This window comes from Myotis lucifugus, unplaced genomic scaffold, assembly GCF_000147115.1.
Source record: "Myotis lucifugus unplaced genomic scaffold, Myoluc2.0 scaffold_820, whole genome shotgun sequence".
NCBI lineage: Eukaryota > Metazoa > Chordata > Mammalia > Chiroptera > Vespertilionidae > Myotis > Myotis lucifugus.
Genome location: NW_005871868.1, coordinates 115,290 through 131,178, shown reverse-complemented (window position 1 = coordinate 131,178; position 15,889 = coordinate 115,290). Strand labels below are relative to the sequence as shown.

The 15,889-nt window shown below is 47.6% G+C and overlaps 1 protein-coding gene across 1 annotated transcript in view; it reads right to left on the bottom strand.

The window, feature by feature from the left end:
* Nucleotides 1–8,513, bottom strand: part of ABHD2 (abhydrolase domain containing 2) — a 68,915-nt gene extending 60,402 nt beyond the window's left edge. The window contains 1 exon segment of the mRNA XM_023747249.1: nucleotides 8,392–8,513. Within this exon segment, the coding sequence (XP_023603017.1) occupies nucleotides 8,392–8,460 (69 nt within the window). The 5' untranslated portion in view covers nucleotides 8,461–8,513.
* Between the last annotated feature and the right edge of the window lie 7,376 nt (nucleotides 8,514–15,889).

Genomic DNA, 15,889 nt, shown 5'->3' with positions numbered 1-15,889 from the left:
CACTGAGCCAAAACAGTTAGGGCCTATGTGTAAATTCTACACAAGTTTAAATATATGGCCTTGAGCACGCAGTGGGCACTCTGTAAATATTTATTGAGTCTGTGGGAAAGGCCTAACGTATCATTACTCTGGTCTCTTGAGCAAAATTTTTTTCTGAGATTATTGCACTGGGCTGAGCTGAGAGGTGCAGGCCTTCATGAGTAACTGCCATGCTCAGATGGAGAGAAAGCTCAGCGTGACCTGGGCTGTCAGCGGCTTTTGGATAGTTTAAAGAACAACTCAAAGTTCAGGCAAACACTATCCATCAAAATGAAAGCTTTCCATTTTCTATCACTTGTAGAAACTAAGGTCCAATGCAGTATTTCTTTTCCCCTTTTCTCTGTTTGTCCAAAGCACCTCTTACTAGGTTCAAAGAATTATCAATCTACTTCAGAAACTGTTCACGAATAAAGAGAATTCAGAGCAAAAACATGGAACCATGGTCAAGATAGAAATGGTTTGTTTGAGGCGCCAGAAGGAAAGGTCCCCAAAGAGAAGGGAGACGGGATTCACCCATTGATGGTTGGCGTTCAGATAAACCTGGAAATACCACTGGATGACTCGTGCTTTCTGCTACTCACTCCAACACATCCAATGCAACAAAACTGTCCATGGTATTTTCCATCCGACATGAACTTATAAGATCCAGAAAATATAAAAAAATTTTAAATATATTTTTTATTGATTTCAGAGAGGAAGGGAGAGAGCGAAAGAGATATAGAAACATCAATGATGAGACAGAATCATTGAGCGGCTGCCTCCTGCACACCCCACACTGGGAATCGAGCCCGCAACCTGGGCATGTGCCCTGATTGGGAATCGAACCTTGACCTGCTGGTTCATAGGTCAATGCTCAACCACTGAGCCACGCCAGCCGGGCCGGAAAATATAAATTTGGTTAGAACTAATCCTAGGTTAACCTAGACTGAGATGTACGTATCACTATAAAATAGGAATCCTTGCCCTAACTGGTTTGGCTAGAGCGTCGGCTTGCAGACTGAAGGGTCCCAGGTTCGATTCCGGCCAAGGGCACGTACCTTGGTTGCAGGCACATCCCCAGTAGGGGGTGTGCAGGAGGCAGCTGATCGATGTTTCTCTCTCATCGATGTTTCTAACTCTCTATCCCTCTCCTTTCCTCTCTGTAAAAAAATCAATAAAAATATATTTTTTAAAAAAATAGGAATCCTTTTCAACATCCAAGGAAAACAGATAAATTCTTTCTCAAATATCTGCGGTATCTGAAACAGGTCTGTGGAAATAGGGCAGGGCAATTGGCGTTACAAAGATTTCTGCTGCTGGGGTCTCGAGGCCGCTCACAACAGGGTGGATAAATTCCCAGGCTTGGGAAAAGGTCAGGTCTGGCCCGAAGCCCGACTCAACCATTTACTGGTTGTAGGACTTGGGGCAAGTTTAACCTCTTTGCACCTCAGTTCCCTCACCTGTTACATGGGAATAGTAAGTGTCCTGCTATTATGATAAAAATTAAACACACAGACACAATGCTAACTAGGCAGTGGTGTGCTCGCCAGAGAAGGCAAAGGTGGGGTCTGCTTTATCCAACAAGGCCAGAGGACTGGGTCTACAGCCAAAGTCTGGGTCTTCAAGCCCGCTCAGTCCAGCCTGCCCTGCCTGTGAGCACATGCACCCCCGTCTCATTCCAGACCATGAGCTTCCCTATCGGCACCCAGAGAGAATATTAAGTCTGTGAACCACACATGAGGATTCTCTGGCTGATGTTAGTAGGTCACTATATCTTTTTAAAAATATATATATTTGTATTGATTTCAGAGAGAGGAAGGGAGAGAGAGATAGAAACATCAATGATGAGAAAGAATCACCGACGGGCCGCCCCCTGTATGTCCCCCACCGGGGATCAAGCCCCCAACCCAGGCATGTGCCGGGACCATGAATCTAACCGTGACCGCCTGGTTCATAGGTCGACGCTCAACCACTGAGCCACACCGGCAGGGCACAAGTCACTCTATCTTTTAAAATGACAGAGCAGAACTAGACGATGATAAACATTCTTATTTGTATATCTCCACATTTATCACATGCTTGTGATTTTAAGATATGACCTCAGTTATCCTCAAACGTGTCACAACATGCACTGGTGTTGACAGTTGAGACCAATTACAGAATTTACTGTTTACAAAGAACATCCTCAGACACTACCTCATTTACTCCTCACTGCAATTCTGTGAGTTATTATTCATGCAAAAGAGGAAATTGGGGCCCCAGAACCCTCTCTGTGCCAGGCCCTGGGTAAGGCTCTAGGACAGCGGTTCTCAACCTGTGGGTTGCAACCCCTTTGGCAGTCGAACGACCCTTTCACAGGGGTCACCTAAGACCATCCTGCATATCAGATATTGACATGACGATTCATCACAGTAGCAACATTACAGTTATGAAGTAGCAACGAAAATAACGTTATGGTTGGGTCACAACATGAGGAACTGTATTTAAAGGGCCAGAAGGTTGAGAACCGCTGCTCTAGAAAGACAGAGAAGTGAGGCACCTGTTTGTCTTAAAGGCCCTGCCTGCAGAGATCTGCGTGGATCCCGACCACTTCAGTCCCATTGACTCAATCGAAATGCGTTCTGTTTAGAAGGTTGCTCTCTATTCTGGCACAGTGACCTTCCCTCATTTCGGGTGTTAAAATATATTTTCTCAAATGATGGTAACAATGGGAGAAAGGATTATTTTCTTCCTTATTTGAAAAAATTAAAATTTGGCAAGTCTACATTGGACTTCCTGCTTGTTATTTACTGTTCTCCCTGACATGACTAAGTAACCAGCACATAGAGGAGTATATGTTAGAGGAACTGAAAAGAAATGGGGAAATTTTTATAAGCTTCTCTCTCTTTTATACCCCAGAGAGCCTGGACAGAGTGTCCCTCTTCTCATATTACATAACACGGTATCTGTGGTACAACTGACTGTGCACACCCAGCAATGAGCAAAGACCAGAAAGTCACGACCCTAGATTAGATTGGCCGACTAATATCTTGAAGATTCAATTCGATTTCAAGGTGACTCAATTAGACTCAGAGGTAAAGAAAAGCAGATTAAGGCACATTAAAGGAACGAGAGAAACACAACAGAGGCAAGATTCTGGGAGCCACAGAAACCATGACGACCATGCTGGGCCCTGGCTGGTGTGGCTCAGTGGACAGAGCATCAGCCTGCGGACTGAAGGGTCCCAGGTTCGATTCCGGTCAAGGGCCCGTGCCCGGGTTGTGGGCTCGATCCCCAGTGGGGGGGCGCATGCAGGAGGCGGCCAATCAATGATTCTCTCTCATCATTGATGTGTTTATCTCTCTCTGCCTCTCCCTCTTTGAAATCAATAATAATAAAAATGTAAAAAAAGACCATGTTGACATCAGTATGGTCATGTAAACCCTAAGTGCAGTCACGAGAAATTCAAATATGAAGAACTGAAACTCTCTTCTCCTGAGGACAAGGGCCCCCGGAGCCAGCCTGGGTGCAGGACACAGGAGGAGACAGAGAGAGGTGCTGACATGTTTGCAGGAAGATCGGAGCCTTCTGTAAAGGCCAGGGAAGGCGCAGCAAGCTTTCCCTGGTGATTCCAGCACAGAAGGCAAGCGGAAGGGCCCAGGGCCCTCAATCTCCAACGTTTCCCACTAAGCCCTCCACCTCCCCTGGCCCCTTCCCAGGCTCAGAGCTGCAGAACGTAGAGAAGAAAAGTATTTGCCTCCCAATCTCCATAAAATGCTATACGATATCTCCATGCAAAGCTGCTGCCCAAATAAGACTGGTTCTTAGCATCATTAGAAACAAAAAACGGATATTTAAAACAGACAGCCTTCATAAAGGTGACGCAGAAGCTCTTTGCATACTGTCCAGGCATATTAAGTGACAAGAAGCAGGGTTCCCCATAGCACGCTACCATCTGTATAAAAGGGAAGGGGCATTCATCATGAATCTGCTAGCAGATGTATAAAACATCCTGGCTGTGCCTGGAACACCTCTGAAGGGTGAAAAAAAATCAGTAACGCTGGTGCCTCTCAGGAACAAAACTAGTTGGCAGATGCCCTGGCTGGTTTGGCTCAGTGGATAGAGCGTTGGCCTGCGGACTGAAGGGTCCCGGGTTCGATTCTGGTCAAGGGCATATGCCCGGGTTGCGGGCTCGATCCCCAGTGTGGGGCGAGCAGAAGGCAGCCGATCCATGATTCTCTCTTGTCATTGATGTTTCTCTCTCTCTCTCCCTTCCTCTCTAAAACCAATAAAAATATATTATTTAAAAAAAGATCGGAGAATGGGTCCTGTGTAACTGCGTCATCCAACTGGGTCCAGGGCCCAAGCTTCAAAGGCAACAGCAGGTCTGGCCGCCCGTCCACACCAGGCATTTCATAAACAGAAAACGTTTAATATAGAAACACGATGCCCTGGAACCAGGACAACAAAAATAAACGTGCAGATATGAAAGTGATCCCGCACAGCGATAAGACCGGAATGTTGCAAGTAGTAGGTCAGAGCAGAGTTCTGCCACATGGTGTATCATTACTGTTTGAAGTCTCTCTCTTTGCTATGGCTTTTCAAAAAGCCAGGTTTTAGGCAGAAAATAAGACAGGCTCTGACCCTGTCTTCCATGGGACCAAAGAAATGTTATGTGCTCTGGACAAGGGTGGTGGGGAACCCCTATACTCCTTTGGGCCCTGTCAGAGATTACCAGGAGGAAGGCCTAAGTAAAGAATGAAAGAATAACTACAGCTGGTTTGGTTTAGTGGATAGTGTCGGCCCGTGGACTGAAGGGTCCTGGGTTCAATTCCGGTCAAGGGCATGTACCTTGGTTCCAGGTTTCCCGCCCTGGTTGGGGTATGTGCAGGACGCAACCAATCGATGTGTCTCTCTCACATCAATGTTTCTCCCTCTCCCTTCCACTCTTTCTAAAAATCAATGGGAACATACAAAAGGATTTTGTTCATCCTTGAGTGAGGATTAACAAAAAAACAAAACAACTAACAAACAAACAAAAGAATAACAGTAAATGAGAAGCCCTTTCACCAGGACCTTATGAGAAAAGAGAGCCAGAGAGAGAGAAAGGGGTCCATTATTAACACACAAACAATGGAACTAAAGCAATTATTCTAAGATGGCCGAGCTCTGGAATGTCCCAAACGAAAAAACAAATCTCAGAATCAACTCTGAAGAAGGTGCCAACTAATGAACAGTGATCATTTTTGGTTTATTCTAGAACACTCGTAAACACAGAGAAGGGAAAACCAAAGGTGACCAGATTCCTGCAAGAAATAAAGGTGACAGGCATCTCTTAAATAAAAAGGAATTAAATTAGCTGGCAAACATGCCCCGGCTGGTTTGGCTCAGTGAACAGTGTCAGCCTGCAAACTGAAGAGTCCCGGGTTCGAATCCTGCCCGGGTTTCAGGCTGGATCCCCAGTGTGTGTGTAGGGGGGGGAGGGGTTGTGCAGGAGGCACCCAATCAATGATTCTCTCTCATCATTGACGTTCCTATCTCTCTCTCTCTCTCCCTTCCTCTCTGAAATCTATAAAAATCTATTTTTTTTTAATTAGCTGGCAAACAGAGTAGGTATCTATCAAAACTGCAAAGGTGATACAGGAAATGAAGGTGAGACTAAAAAGGAAAGAGAGGCAACTTCCCCAACTAAAACGAGAGGAAAAGATTGTTGTTCCATGGTACTTGCCATCTGGTTTATTTCAAGCTGAAGGAAAGAACAGGAGAAACACAGAAAAACCAGTGAACAAGCTAGCTTAGCGGTACAGACCAGTCACACACTTGTGTGTCTGCCCGGCAAGGCAGGCGCCGCCGCTGCTCGAATGACTAAGTAACTGGTTTAAATGCATCTGACACACGATCCCTGAACTTCCGAAAAGCACTTAATACAGTGGCTCATGAAATCTTAATCTAAAAATGTTCATCCATTTATAATCGAGCTGCATCACACTGACGACTGGGAGGAAGGGCCAAGGAGAGGGAAGAGATATTTGGAAGAATGCGTGGAAATTGCTATCATCGGAGACCAGCCCTTGGAGGGATTTCCCCTCCTTTTTAAAAAGAATAAAACAGATTTGGAGTCTAAAAAAGGAGTGTAAATTACAAGGAAAAAAACTAACAGAGAAAAATGAATGCCCTAATTTCATAAAAGACAGACAAATAAGCAAAATGCAGTGTGACTTGGAAAACCTCACAGATGCTACAATAAAACCTGGAATATGTTTAATGAACTGCAGGGGAGAAGGCAGGGGGAGAAATAAACTCCTGGCTGAAAATAATGGGTGCAGACACGAAGAAAACTGTATGAAAGGGCAACAGAACATTGTATTCAGCAAATCTAGAATGGTTATTATGTGCCAGGCACTATACTAAGTGCTTCAGATATAGTAACTCATGTACCACTCAAAAAACCCTTTTAATTTAAGTACCATTGTTATTCCTGTTTTATAGATGAGCAAACAGAGGCCTGGAGAGGTTAGGTAACTTGCCCAAAGTTACGGCTGGAAAGAAGCAAGGCTAGGATTCAAGTCCAGGCACTATGACACCAAAATCTGTGGTCCTAACCTCTCTGGACTCCCCTAGCATTTAAACAACAAGAGTGAGATAAATAGGCTGGGAGTGAAACAGAAGTCATGAACTTGACGGATCCAAAGTCAACAGAGCACCCTTTACCCATGGCTCTGGGATGACCAGCGACCGCCCCAGGCCTTAGCTTCCTCATCTGTGCATTGAGGAGAAAGATTAGATGAGCTCTATCTAAGCTGTTTTCAGCTCTAAAATGCCACAAGTCCAACCCTAGCCGGTTTGGCTCAGTGGATAGAGCGTCGGCCCACAGATTGAAGGGTCCCGGGTTCGATTCCGGTCAAGGGCACATGCCTTGGTTGCAGGTGCCCCAGCCCTGGTCGGGGTGCGTGCAGGAGGCAACCAATTGATGTGTCTCTCTCACATAGATGTTTCTATCTCTCCCTCTCTCTTCCGCTCTCTCTAAACAACAATGAAAAATATCCTAGGGTGAGGATTAACAAAAAATAAAAAATAAAAAAAATGCCACAAGTCCAAGCTGTATCGAGTGATCTGCTTTCTGACTGGTTATTCAACGGTTAATTCATCCTAAAACAGGCAGCAAGTGGTGTCAAAGTTCCCTGCCTCCTGACCTTCAGGAGATTATTATGTCATCTCATATGACCGAGGGCAGTCAACCGATACTCTATGGTTTCTCTTTTGGACTCTACTTAATGTGGTTTTAACAAAATGGCCCTCAAAACGCTCTGGCCGCAGGTCACATTAACTCTGTCCAACCTACAGGCTCCCCAGATCCTTCTCATGAGCCGGATCAAATCCTGTTAATGGAATGTAGGTGAAACTGACACGCTGAATGAGAGGAATGGGAAGATGAAGAGAGGCAGTCCACAGTTCACATTAAGGAGTCCCATCATGACTAAATAAACCTTGTATTTTTGGTCTAGTCTATTCTCTTTGCTAACTAAACACCCACTCTTGAGAGCTGAGACCACAAAATTCATTATGGGTGAATGCAACATCCCCTTCCCAACTGCCCCAGAAGCACCCTTCCCAGGCTGGCGTGAAAGTCACCCGGAGCGCCTGTGAGTGGAGAAAGGCTTTACAGGTGGGTCACGCAGTCCTCCCGGGCAGTCCTGTCTAAGCATCCCTGACAGGTGGCTGTAACCTGACCTCTGCCCGGACCCTTCCAAGGTCGGGGCGCTGGCGGCCTCCCCTGGCAGGCAGCCACCTGCCCCTGCTGGACAGCTCTCCTTGTGGGAAAGCCCACAAAGCGCCTAGGACAGGGCTCGGAGCCGAGGCGAGCTCCATCAATGCGTCTCCAAGTGGCTCAAAAGCTGCCTTCCGACAACTTGAACCCAGCGGTCCTAGGTGCACCCCTGGAGCCCCGAAAAGCAGAGGCCCCTCGAATACCCGGAGCAACAATCAGGCCCCTTGGCCCTCTCCTTCCAGGTGCGGATCCTGGAGCTCCGTCACCAAGCCCGAGCCGGCATACCCACCCTCCCCGGAGGTCCCCAGAGCGCGCACCGATGGAGCGATGGCCGGCAGGGAGGCTCCAGTCCGGGATGTCCCCAACCTCGGTAGCCGGGGCAGGGGGGACAAAGGGCTTTCAGGAGCGCGTACCCGCTGCGGGCCAAGCAGCCTCCCTCCCCGCCACTTTGCGAATCGGCCCTCGGGACTCCGTGGCGCCAGGTGACAGGCCCCGAAGATCCCGGGCGCGCAGGCAGCGGTGCGATGGGCCGAGCCACGATGAGGACCGCGAGGTTTCAGGGGTTTGACCCGACCGATTCGGGGCGCGATCCCGGCTTAGCGGGGTTGGCTCGGCCCTGGCTTTACCTGTGCGTGGTTGACTACAGCGGCCCAGCTCGTCCCCAATCCGGTTCCTGGCAGCTCCGCGGTGCTCATGGAACAGCAGCCGGAACCCCTGGCCAGTGCAGCTCCCGCGGCTACCGGGCCCGCCCCAGCAACTGCCGCCACGCCCCTGACGACCGCTGCTCCCACGCCCCTAACCACGGAAACCCGCGGCTCATTGGGCGGCTCAGCCGTCGCTCTACAAGCCCCGCGCGCTCATTGCACCCAGGAGACAGCCCATTGGTCAACGGAGCTGCCCCTCAGCGTAAAGGCGGGACCTTAAGGCAAACAATTGGTTACTTTTGACGTCTCTGGCCCGTGGGCCAAGCCCTGATTGGGTAAGGCCAGCCCGGAGGGGGCGGGAAGAGGGAGAAGGGCTAAAACACGGGTCGCGTTTGATGTTGCTGGGGGCGGGTGCAGAGAGGGAGGCAATTGTGATCTCCAGCTGGTTAGGGAGGACTCTGAAGGGTCTGGTGTCATCAAGGGTTGGGAGGAGAGGAGGGAGACCATCTGGTAGCTCAGCTGCGGGAGCTGATGGCTCCAGGCCGAACGACTGACTCACCTGTAGCCCAGGACACAGGGGGTGGAATAGGGGGGGCCGGTCAGGGGGTAGAGGAGGGAGGAAAGTGAGTGCCCAAACCGCAAGAAGAGGGAAGGATGTGGGGGCAGCCGCCTCAGCCCCTTCCTGCTAGGGAAGCTGGGCAACTGAGTAGGTCCCGCTGTCCTTGCAGCCCTTAAGACCACCCTCGACCCTCGCTGAGTCGGAGGCTGCCAGAAAGAACGTAGGCTTTGGAGTCGAACCTAGAATTGAGCCGCTGTTGCATAGCCTTGAGCTAGTCACTTGAACCTCTGTGCACGCACCCTGATTTCATCTGGCAACCGGGAGTGACAATAGCAGTTAATAAGATGAAATAACGCAGAGGTAAACAGTAACATGCCTGGCTCCGCAGGCATTCGGTCCACACTGGTTCCCCACCCACTCACCCCCAGAGGTCTAGGGAACTCAGCCCAGTGCTAAAATTCTATGAGCCTGAAAACAGCTTCTACAATGGCATGTGCTTTACCAAGAATAGAACACTTGACTGACTTGAAATGCAACTCCCGACAGCACCACCCTACCAGGGGACAATAGGGCTGGAAAAGATGGGAGGAGCTATTTAGCCAGAGAAGGGAAGTGGTATTTGTAGCAATGTTAATTTTTCCCCAACATATTTTAGAATTATGACAAGGATAAATGGAGCTTTCTATATCCTGTTCACCCATCCAAGTGTCCCATGGCTCAGATTTCAATAACCCTTAGAAGGCTGATCAGCCCTGGACCAGAACTCACTGCATAAAAATCTATCAGCCAGGGACTTCTGAAGCCATGCCCATTCTAAAGGTGTGAAAGTCCTGAACAGAAACAGTCTCTCAGGCCTGAATTTAGCCCCAGACCCCCTAGGTCTGCCTTTGAGAGAACCCAAGCCATGGTGTTCCAGGATGAAAGAGGAGAGAGAATCCTTTGCCATTGCTCTACTTTTCATCCAGTTGTCATGTTTACCTAAAAAAAGTTCACCTCAGCATTTATTTATTCCATCTTGGGAAGGAAAAATCCAGGCTTCCATAGCAAAGGATTTCAGTGAGGGACCCCTCTAGTTCTGACTCTGTGTTAAAGCAATTTGGGGTTCCAGAAAAGAGCCTTAGATCTGTTTGCCAGTTGGATGTGTGTGTGTGTGTGTGTGTGTGTGTGTGTACCGCGCACTTGGTTCTGCTCCACTGTTTTCTAGTTCTGTGTCTTTAAATAGTTCTGCTTGGTGGCCACACATATGTCTGCACACGTGCTGGGGAAACAGGCCTGGCCCAAAACAGGGTTGCCTCTGCTTCTGTTGGCAAAAGGAGACTGAGATGTCTTGTTTGGTCGTGAAAGGATGGAAGTGGGCTCCTGAGATCTGGGAAGATTTCTCCAGCTTGATTCAAAGCCACAGAAAGCAGCTGTGAGGAGTAAACCCCAGATGGACTTACCAGGGTGCGGACTGACCTTTTCCCCCCAGGTCAGGAACATAGGTTCGGCCAGCATTGCCAGAAAGGGACGGGTCCACCCAGTTCAGGAATTCTAAACCACGATAGCGTCACAGAGGCTGAAAAAGAAACACAGAATGAGCCCAGGCCGAGGAAGAAGAAGGAAAGGACACACGCATCTTCTCCTTTGCAGCCCCCGCTGGCTTCAGTAACGACCCATTACCCCCTGCAGCACTTAGAACTGCTTTCTTATTTGTCCATGGGGTCTATTTCCTCCGCTCTGCTTGGGCTCTTGCCATATTCTGTTGAATCGTATTATTTCATTCCGTAAAGTTTTTCCTTGGGAGGCCATTTAAGAGACAGAATGGACTCGTTTTTGCCTTCCAGTTTGTGAGGCTTGGCCTGGGATGACTAGGAGTTAGGATGAGGCTGTGAAGTGCTCTTCTGAAAGCATGTGAGTGCCCTGTTATAAAGACAACAAGGGGATTGACTAAAGTGGAACTGGCTCTCCACTCTCCTGGGGCCTCTCAGCAGGATTTCCCAGCCCTTTGGAAAGTCCTCGAGTTCCCAGGGGAGGCAGCAGGCAGCAGTGGCCGCAGCAGGTGGTGTGCTCTGTTTATTCTCTTTATGCAAAATCAGTGATTGCTTTTTCTGTATCCTTAAGGGATGGTTGAGAGCAACCAGCTCTGGCGCCTCTGCTGTTGGGCTAGCTAGAATCCTGCCTCCGCCCTTCCCAGCCTTGTGATTTGGGGCAAGTGCTCACCTCTCTGTGCCCCACGTTCCTCTGTAAAATTCGGATGATGGGGTGCTGTGAGGAGCAAATGAGTTCAAGTGCATCAGACAGAGCCTGGTACACACTTAGTTCTTAGTAAGTCTTTGCCTAGTTATTCCAGGAGCCCACTTAAGACCCTTTCTCTAAGGCACTAACTCATTTTCTAAAGTTTTCATATAGACTTTCTGTTAAAAAGTTTTAGATTAACAGCAAAATTGGACACAAAGTTCCTATTTACCCATCCCCCCAAAACATGAGGGATTTTTTTGTTGTTGTTAATCCTCACTCGAGGATATTTTTCCATTGATTTTTAGGGAGAGTAGAAGAGAGAGGGAAAGACAGAGTGAAACATCGATGTGAGAGAAACATCGATTGGTTGCCTCCTGCACAAGCCCTGACCGAAGCCTGGGCCGGGGAGGAGCCTACAACCGAGGTACATGCCCTTGACCGGAATCGAACCTGGGACCCTTCAGTCCACAGGCTGATGCTCTATCCACTGAGCCAAATCGGCTAGGGCAGATTTTTTTTTTAAACCAGCAACATCTACCACCTGGACAGAGAAACTTTTCCTTCAGAATATCCTCAGCAAAAGAGGGTTCTAAGGACTGAGATAAGATTTTTGAGCCTGGACCTCATCGACTTAGTCACTGGGAGGGAACTGGGAAAGGATGTGGCTGAGAGAACAGTCTTAGAAGCTGCAGCCTGGATGTTCATGAAATTCCCTTGAAGGCCAGGATGGCACAGGCACTGAGAAATCCAGAATTGTCACTTGATTGCCACAGCCAGTGCTGCCTGTGTGACTAGGCAGTGAGTTCAGAATGCCCGATGCCAGGCCTCCAGGCCAGTCCTATGGATGATGGAGATAAAGTTTGGAAGCTTTAAGTCCCAGCATGCAATGGTTCTATGATGTCTTTAGTTATTGGGAAAGCTTCCTGCTGGCTATTCAAAAACAGTGACAAATAATCCCCTTGGCTATGATTTGCGTTGCTTCCTTAAACCTATGGGTGAAGTTGTCTATAATAAAATCATAAGGTGCTTGCTTTCATGCCCAGGACAGTCTTGGTTTATGCTTTTTGCCTTGGCAAATTTTTAATAGTGTCCCCTTTTTGTTCTCAAATAGTCTCAGAGTTTGGATAAAATATATGGAATATTTATACTTAACACACATAGGATCCAGCACTGAAAAATGCTCATCATCATCATCTCTCTCTCTCTCTCTCTCTCTCTCTCTCTCTCTCTCACACACACATACACACACACACACACACACACACACACACGGTGAAAAGCTGTTCCAGCCTTATAATCAGATACATCCATGCTGTGGGGCTGGTGGTTGGCTATAGATGCCTTCTGAGTCACCACGCATTCCCCTTCCTGACGTCATCCTTAATTACAGTAATAAAAGTTGAGTTCCTCATGCTGTTCACTCAAAAGGAGTCAATAAAACTTGCACATTAAATAAGGGCATCACATACCTTTTCCTGCATAATTTCATGTTACTGAGTTTTTATTTTATTTTATTAATATTTTTATTGATTTCAGAGAGGAAGGGAGAAGGAGAGAGAGATGGAAACATCAATGACGAGAGAGAATCAGTGATCAGCTGCCTCCTGCATGCCCCCAACCAGGGATCGAGCCCACAACCCGGGCATGTGCCCTTGACTGGAATCAAACGCGGGACCCTTCAGTCCATAGGCTGACGCTCTATCCACTGAGCCAAACCAGCGAGGGCCTGAGCTATTATTTTAAAGCTGTTTATGTCGTACCAGAGATCCCTGTATTGTTTTACCATATATTTGAATTAACTAACAAGAGTAAATATATTTACTGCACCAGACATATAATACTAGAGAAGTAAACAGAGCCATAAAGCAAAGTCCCATTCCTGTATAGGACAAAGAGGACATACTGTGAGAGATAACTAAGAGAACTGAACAGTAAGCGATCGAGAGTAATCAGTGTTATGAAGAATTACTCAGAGGACGGAATAATGTTTTCTGATTACGATTCCTGGGGCTGGAATTGGGGTGGGGCTGGCACGGCCGTCCAGGGGGTAGGACCCCAGGAACACAGGCTCCAAGTGGAAGAACACAAGCTGGTTTGTTCAGAGTAGAGTCCAAGGGCAGACTCAGTAGGAGAGAAGATGGGAAGGCAGCCAGGGCAGTGACAGAGGCCAGTTAATGCTCCTTAAGTCAATGGCTTCCTCTTACCTATTTGGCTATCCTAGCACAGTGCACAGCAGGCTCCGGGCGTCCTCAACTCCAGAATTTTGACCCTAACTCTTTACTACCTTCTTGTTACGGTCACGTGCTTCTTAATGATGTGTTCTGAGAAATAGGTGATTTAGGCAATGTCATCCTTGTGCGAACGTTAGAGTGCACATACACAGACCTAGACAGTACCGCCTACTGCATACCTAGGTTCTATGATACAGCCTGTTGCTCGTAGGCTACAAGCTGATACGGCCTATGACTGTACTGAATACTGGAGCTTGCAAGACTGGAAGTTGCTATGGGTGAGTCAGTGAGTGAGTGGTGAGTGAATATGAAGGACATTAGTGAACACAATTGTAGACTTTATAAACACTGCATGCAGAGGCCACACTAAATTTAGTTTAAGTTGAGATTAAAACAAACAAACAAAAAACAACCACGAGATTAAATCAAGCTGAAGAGAAAATGATGCAATCAAGAGAGGCAGTAAACACAGGATGCATGAGGCTGCTGCTGGCGTGACACAGCATATGGTTTTAGATGTGTGATCAGAAAAAAATAAACCCAGTTTCAAAAGAAAGGCATTCCATGTTCTATCAAGAAGCAGCCATTGTGATTATTGAAAGAGACGTGACATAGTGAGCAAGATTAAAAAAAATAAATTGGCCCTAGCCGGTTTGGCTCAGTGGATAGAGCGTCGGCCTGCGAACTGAAAGGTCCCAGGTTTGATTCCGGTCAAGGGCATATGCCCGGGTTGTGGGCTCGATCCCCAGTGGGGGACTTGCAGGAGGCAGCTGGTCAATGATTCTCTCTCATCATGGATGTTTCTATCTATCTCTCCCTCTTCCTTGTTCTCTGAAATCAATAAAAAAAATATAATAAAATAAATACTAAATTATTCTCCAACAAAAGTGACTCATTCAGTAAGCAGGAGAAGCCAACAAGGTGAGAGGGGCCAGCTCTAGATCTCTCCTTTGACATATTCATGCCCCTTTTACAACAGAACATCCTCTGAAACTACTCCTCCTTCCTTCTCGCCTGCCTTAGAACCACCACTCCTAGTCCATTCTTAAATGTCTTTTTTAAAACTCAATTCAGTGACCTCCTCCAGACTTACCCCTAGTGCACATCATGCCCAAATACCCAAACAACCTTCATATTCTGGAACGAACAACAGCACTGGGGCCCTCAACACCCTTCTCCACTTGCTGTGCCTTTTCTTGGACCTAGCATGGCCTCAGGACTCCATCTGTCCTTTCAGCCCCAGGGTCCAAAAGGCTCCTCTCTTTCCATCTGAGGCTATATCCTCCAGAATTCATGTCTCTTTTTTTAAAACATATTTTTTTTATTGATTTCAGAGAGGAAGGTACAGGGAGAGAGAGATACAAACATCAATGATGAGAGAGAATCATTGATTGGCTGCCTCCTGCATGCCCCCTACCGGGGATCAAGCCCGCAACCCCGGCATGTGTCCTTGACTGGAATCAAACCCGGGACCTTTCAGTCCGTAGGCTGACGCTCTATCCACTGAGCCAAATCGGCTAGGGAAAGAATTCATGTCTTAAAGTATACTCCAGCTTTGGTGATCTCTGTGAGCCTGGACTTTGCTTGCTCTGCCTGACCCAGCTCCTCTGTCTGGGGGTACAGTTCCCTAACCTCAAGCTCAGTTGCACCCCAGTCACTTCTAACTGGTGTAGCTTCAGCCTATAACCCAGTGGCCTTAAAGTTGAATCTTGCAGTGCCGGTATGTACAACCTTCCAGAAAAGCCACTTGGCGATATGAAAGAAGGTCCTGAAAAGACTCAGAGTCTTTGAGACTCTGACCTTGTAATTCCATTTCCAGGACTCTATCCTAAGGACACAGTCTAAGCCAGCGGTCGCCAACCGGTGGTCCGTGGACCACTGGTGGTCCGTGAGGTCCAAAAGGTTGGCGACCGCTGGTCTAAGCTGATAGACAAGGATTTATGCAGAGATAGGAATCACATAACTTAAATTAGCAAGCAACAGAAGCAACCTAGATGTCCAAGAGCAGAGGATTCACCAGCCAAATGATGGTATATGCATATTACGGGCAGTAATTCAGCCATTATGTTTGTGAAGTTATTATTAATGCCATAGAAAAACACTGCTGATCACAATTGTGCATCTGGTGCCCGAGTCTGAACTGCTAAGTTTCCAGGTACATATCCATGAGAACTTAATTTGTGTTTTGCTGATGTTATGTGAGAGGTTCCTGTCCGTGTCGGGGTGGGGTGGCGAGCAGATCAGCCTTCAGGTTTTTGAGGTCCGTGTTCTCTTGATGGAGCTCTCACGTAGAGGAAATGGCTGAACAAATCCTTTGTTTGGAGGAGCTGGTGCTGAAAAACAGGTTCTCAGAGATGAGAAGGAGGGATAAGGGCTGGGATTCAATGAGAGGCAGTTGCTTGAGCCCAGGTTCCTCTTTGAAGAAAAGCTGTGCAAACGCCTGAAAGAACTGAGAACCAACAGTCAAAGGCAC